Raw genomic sequence first — 5,990 nt, forward strand, 5'->3', positions numbered from 1 at the left:
TTATATGATGATAATGGACGGATTTTGTCATCTGCAATTGGACCGATGGCACTTGCCACTAAGAACCGATGGGTATGGTCGTCATTTTGTTTTGGCGCAGGAAGTGGTACAAAGTTACTGAATTTTGGTCGTTTGTTGGGACGTTGCAAATCGGGATCGAGTAACCGAAACCTATTGCTTTCGGGGGGTCGGCCCAGTTCATGGTGTCAAATGATAACTACGGCACTGAGTTTTTTTTTTTTTTTGCACTTAGTTTTTTTTTTTTTAACAACTACAACTATAAGGAGATGCGGTAACTGAATCGGCTAGACTATCGTAGTCGGTCACAAAGAGGAAAAGAATGCGTGAAAAGGTCACGGGACGTGTATACGCTTTGAACCACTTTGAACTGTTGGAGATTTATATTCACGGACGGTTAAAAAAAATCCAAACCTCTTTTGCGGTCGTTAGCGAGAAAGGAAAGCCAATTTCATATGGGCTGCTTTTCCCCTTTTGTTCGGTATTCATTGCTGAAGCCACTGCGATTTTCCATGCTGTTCTACATGCCACAAAAAGCCCGGGAAAATATGTAATATGCACCGACAGCTTATCATGTTTCCAAGCCATTCAAAATTGCAACAACCACACTAACATCATCATTTCAATTAGAGAATATCTTATTATATATAAAAAATAAAATTAAGATAATGTGGGTTCCAAGTCACACTGGGTTATGTATTAGCAAAGAATGCATCCAACACGCCCACATTTACATCCACTTTCTTTATGAAATCTGATATATTCCGACTCATAAACCAAAATCGGCTCTCTAAATTGGCACTTGATTGGGTCTCATATAACCACCATTATTCAATAGTTAACACAGCCAGAATCAAACCGCTATACACTTCAACAGTTCCAACTAATTTTATAACACCATATATTCGACTACGGATTGGACATACTATACCGACGAATGCTCACCTCCTCTTAAGAAACGGTACCAACTGCTGTCCGTTTTGTAACTCAACAACAACTGTGCTTCATAAATTAGAATTTTGTCCAACACTGAAAGATAAGAGAGATTGCCACTTCAACACAGATCCGATTTCCCTCCTTTCCAACGCTACGAAAGAAAATATAAAAACCATCTATCGTTTTCTTAAAAAAATGTGATCTACTGAGGAAAATTTAAGCCAACACATTTATTCAACGGACAGCCGATAGCCTCTGAAGCAAGCGCTGAATGTTTTAGGTTGTACATATGTTATTAACATTGTATAAGCTTTTATAATAATAATAATAATAATAATAAAACAAAAAAAAAAAAATTATAATTTAGATTCGACTGATGTGAGGATTGTATTAATGGGTGTTATTGCGGCGATATATTCTTCATTGCGCTCAAAAGTAGAAAGAATTAGGCGTGGCAAATATTCTACTTTACCTACTTTCATTCCAAATTGGAAATGCCAGAAAACAATTCTTTCATTTCGTAATTACCTAATATTATTTTTGCATTATTTTCGCTAAGTCAGACACATAATTATTATATCTGTATGATTACGGAAATGATTTGGTTTTATTCATCATTACGATTTATATTTACCTATTTGTCTTTGGTCCATCATTGCTCGGAAATTCCAAAAAAATGGACGTTGACATTGTTGACAACTATTGCTTTCAACCCATCCTGGTACTTCCTTTCGCATCGCATTCATTTCCCAAAAAACAATAACAGAATCTTCACCTCCGCTTATTAGTTGCTGGGTATGATTGGCATATGCAAGTGATGAAACTTTATTACTAAAGGTGAAAGAGGTGAATACAAAGATTAGAACGAAAAAAATAAAAATCTACTTGTGTCCTTGTAGTTCATAAATTGTGCCACGTTTTCCTCCAACATCCCATACAAAAACCATTTGATCACAAGATCCACTAAACAGTAACTGATGTTCTTCTACCCATTTCAAGCATCGAATACTAGCTAATAATTTATATGTCTATATATTTAGCTATACAAATAAAGATAATAATTACTAGTATGTCCTTTGAAGGTATTAATGAATTGAACGCCTTGTACGTCACATCGTAACATTGTGATCATACCAGCATTGTCTCCAACGAATGCATATTTCGCCATGGTGTCAAATCTATAAAGAAAATAATCTTAACAGCTTTTACGAAAATATTCGTATGTTTTGAAGACGTACTGAAGTGAAGTACAAGGTGTCTCAAAACTGTAACTACCCAATCTCTGACCATTTTCGGTAGAGTAAAAGACGAATAACTTGTCCTTCCCACATGACAACACCCACTTCAGCATATGAGCTACTACAACTTCCATTACACGACCCTGATGAGCTAAATAATCTCGCACAAAAGAAAGACGGTTGCAGTCATCCGAAAATAAGTATTGGGTTACCGTTCCATTATCCTGGCCAATATACAATTGTCTTTCGGCCGCATTATAATATATAGACGTACCCCCTGAAGGCATACTTTCACATATACTAGGCCAATACTGCCCTGAGTCTCGTTTAAGCCACACACGTATAGTTCTAAACAAAACTTTTTTTAAACATCGGATTTTCGAGCAAATAAAAGTACAAACTTGTCATCAGATACGCTTATAACTCCGTTTTCACCGGGAATAAATATTGCAGAATTAATATCATCACCACTGCCCTCCAATTTATTTAGCAATTCCAACTTCTTCTCAGAACTGAAACGATCATCACAACTGCGCTGAGCCGGCTTAATTTCTGCAGCCATATTAATACGAAAGTTATATCGGACCTATGGGATCATTTAATTTAATATTTTCTTTTATTTTCGATTAATGATCGATTATCCTTCTCATACCAAAGAACGATGTTGAGCACATATAACACTCGTAAACATTATAACCAGTCTACGCAATTAATTAGTAATGTCAGCCTTTAGCAACTCTCTTTCATAATAAACTAAAATACCGTTTTAAAAAGAACTTCATTGGCATGTTTAAAAATATTTTTTTTTTTTTATTTTATTTTATTTTATTTTATAAAAGCTTACATAATAATACAATTATTATACAAACTTAAGAAAATACGCAGCACTAGCATCATGGGCTATCGGCCGACTGTTTAAAAATAGTTTTCTCATTTTTACCTACATTTAGCAAATGTTTCTGACAGCGAGTTTTTTAATTTTTATCATTCCCAAATAAAAAAAACATGTCCATTTTTTGAAAAGTTTTCTTCTTATATCTCAACTCTTAACTTACAATATTTCATTTTCTCCCTACATTGACGTAATATAAAAAAAGTGAGGAAGTTTCAAGTTCGGGTGCAACCGAACATTTTATACTCTTGCAACTTGCACGAAGTAAAGCCAGAAAAATACTTTAAGTTGTAAACGCATTCATGTTGTTGTACCGGCAGAATTCTGCCGAGTTCACAGTCCTTGGTCGGATAAAAATTCGAGTTACGTAGACCCGACTGTCGTGGGAACGGTTCMATTCATATAAAGTACTACTGGGATCARTTAAAAGGTAAATTTTGTAAATTTCTTCCTCTTCAAACAAACATATGATAATGTTGTCCGCGTATCCTTGACAGCGGATTCCATTGCTGGTGAGCAGCTCTAGTAGTTCGTCTACTATTAGGCTCCATAACAGAGGGGATAGTACTCCACCTTGCGGGCAACCCCTTGTGGTGCCAAGACGAATCTTACTTTCTCCCACTGTTGTTTCTGCTATCCTAGTGCGCAGAAGGGCTTCATCCATCTGCGTATCGGGGCGGGTACGTTCCTTCTCTCAAGTGTCTTGATAACGCTAGTGAGATGCATTATCAAATTCACCCTCAATGTCTAGGAAGGCGCAGATCGCAACCTCGCCGTTATTCAGCGAATCGTGCGGATCAGTCGTGAGTTGGTACAGAGCAGTGTTTGTGGATCTGCCTGCTCTGTACTCGTGTTGTCTGGTATGTAGGGGTGCGATCTTCAGCGCTTCCGATCTGATATGGTTGTCTATTACTTTCTCCGTTCCCTTCAGCATGAAGGATGTGAGTCTTATAGGCCGGAACGATTTGGCTAGCGAATAGTCTCTCCTCCCTACTTTAGGAATGAAAATCACTTTTGCGGTTCTTCATGGCTCAGGGATATACGACATCGCCAGGCTGTCTCTCATCAGCCCTAGCAGGTGTGGTAGGATAATATCCATACCTTGCTGCAAAAGGGCCGGGAAGACGCCATCCACTCCCGGTGACTTAAAGCTTGAAAAAGGAGGCTAGTGCCCATTTGACTGAGTCTGCAGTGAACAGGTTTCTTGCAGTCAGCCAATCTGAGCGATCTGGCCTACGTATGACCGAGACTGGATTTAGGTCAGCTTGAAACGTCCCTGGGAAGTGCGTTTGTAGGAGTGTTTCCACCCTCTCCTCCGCGCTTGTCGTATAGGTCCCGTCGTTTCTTTTTAGGGATAATGCTGTGTCCGTCTTGCCCTTCGACAACGCCTTATGCAGACGAGCTGCCTCCGGGGTCGAGGAGACGCTATCACAGAATTTCCTGAAACTGTTTGTCTTGGCAAACCTAATCTCCTTGTTATAGAATGTTAGGTGCCATTTGTAATCCTCCCAGCTGCCTGTACGTTTGGCTTTGTTGAACAACCTATGCACCCTAAGTCWAAGAGCTGAGAGTTTACTATACCACCAGGGGCAGATTTGTTTGCTGGTGGTCGCTTTTAGCGGACAGGCACAGTGATAGGCGTCCATAATGGACTGGTTTATGGCACTCAATCTGCTTTCCAGTCCATCTGTGGTGGATCTATATCCGCCTGCTCCACTCCACTTATATTGTGACTTAATTTCTCTCTGAAAATACCCCAATTCGTATTTCTAGGGGTACGTGTCGGAGGTTTGTCCGCGACTTTTACCCTAAGAGCAAACCGGATGATCCTGTGATCCGAGAGTGAGGGCTCCTTTGACACCCGCCACTGTGAGATCAGCCCGATCCTGTTGTCATTGCTCAGGGTAATGTCTAGGACCTCCCTGCAAACACTGGTTACGAAGGTGGGCTCACAACCCACATTCTCGATGCTCATATTGTTGCTATGAATTCAAGAAGTGACTCACCCCTCACGTTGCAGTCCGTGCCACCCCATTCCGTGTGATGTGCGTTGGCATCACATCCTAACGTTAGGGGAAGATTGTTGCGTCTGCAGTATTCCACCAGACTGAGTATTGATGGGGGGGGGGGGGCGGTTGCTGTGGCCGTCTCTCCCGGAAAGTATGCGGAAGCGAGGACGAAGTCCGATCGTTCCTTGTCCTTCACCTGTACCGCCCCCAGATCTTCCGTTAGGAACTCTGAAATACAGAAAAAGTCTATATCGGTCTAACGACTACACAGGAGCGGGGTCTCTCGCTAGAGAGATCCCAGTTTACCTTGCTTCTTTTCGAGTTGAGGCCTCTTATCTCTCCTTTGAATGCCCAAGGTTCCTGGATTGGGAGGATGCTCAGATTATCCGAGATGAACCTCTTCACGATGACACCCGAGGCCGCCGATGGGTGATGTAGGTTCACCTGAGCCACTTCCTTGCCGGCACTGGAGCCTATAGTATTGGTTCGATGAGAGAYAGATCCTCGTCCTCGATCTCATCATCAACCCTGCATCTCCAGCCCTTCCTTGGGTGGATGGCATGCCTTCTTGCTCATTGGGGAGCTCGTTGCTCCCGGTTCCATCCGCGGTGGTGGCCGCAGCCTGCCCAGCCGAGATGGGGTCGTTGGGGGACTCGTTCTGCTCTCTCGAAACCACAGCGGTAGACGCCTCAAGTATGCCGGGCGGGTTACGGGTGGAGCCGGTACCACGGTCCGCCCCGACGTGGGTTCTTGGCTCGTCGCCGACGTTGCCTCGGGCCTCCATGGCCTCACTACAATTTTGCCGAACCTGAAGTTCAGCCTGAATCCCTTTTGCCTTATGTACTTGTAGGATTCATCGTCTATCGACATGTTGAGGTTCCACCCTGAACCCTCAAC

The 5,990-nt window shown here is 41.8% G+C and overlaps 1 protein-coding gene across 2 annotated transcripts in view; it reads right to left on the minus strand.

The window, feature by feature from the left end:
* LOC108972545 (WD repeat and FYVE domain-containing protein 2) overlaps positions 1-2,921 on the minus strand; it is a 24,311-nt gene extending 21,390 nt beyond the window's left edge. Inside the window, exons 1-6 of one of the 2 annotated variants that reach the window (XR_001993643.1) lie at positions 2,845-2,921; positions 2,594-2,778; positions 2,193-2,540; positions 2,020-2,132; positions 1,840-1,966; positions 1,589-1,785 (exon numbers count right to left, since the gene is read on the minus strand). Coding sequence is in view for 1 of the 2 variants with exons in the window: in XM_018939170.1 (XP_018794715.1) it covers positions 1,589-1,785; positions 1,840-1,966; positions 2,020-2,132; positions 2,193-2,540; positions 2,594-2,778; positions 2,845-2,883 (1,009 nt within the window). In the remaining variant the exon portion in view is untranslated. The remainder of the gene's footprint in view (positions 1-1,588; positions 1,786-1,839; positions 1,967-2,019; positions 2,133-2,192; positions 2,541-2,593; positions 2,779-2,844) is intronic. The other variant, XM_018939170.1, reaches the window with a different exon arrangement.
* Between the last annotated feature and the right edge of the window lie 3,069 nt (positions 2,922-5,990).

The sequence above is a fragment of the Bactrocera latifrons genome, unplaced genomic scaffold, assembly GCF_001853355.1.
Source record: "Bactrocera latifrons isolate USDA-ARS-PBARC rearing strain unplaced genomic scaffold, ASM185335v1 scaffold_402, whole genome shotgun sequence".
Lineage (NCBI taxonomy): Eukaryota > Metazoa > Arthropoda > Insecta > Diptera > Tephritidae > Bactrocera > Bactrocera latifrons.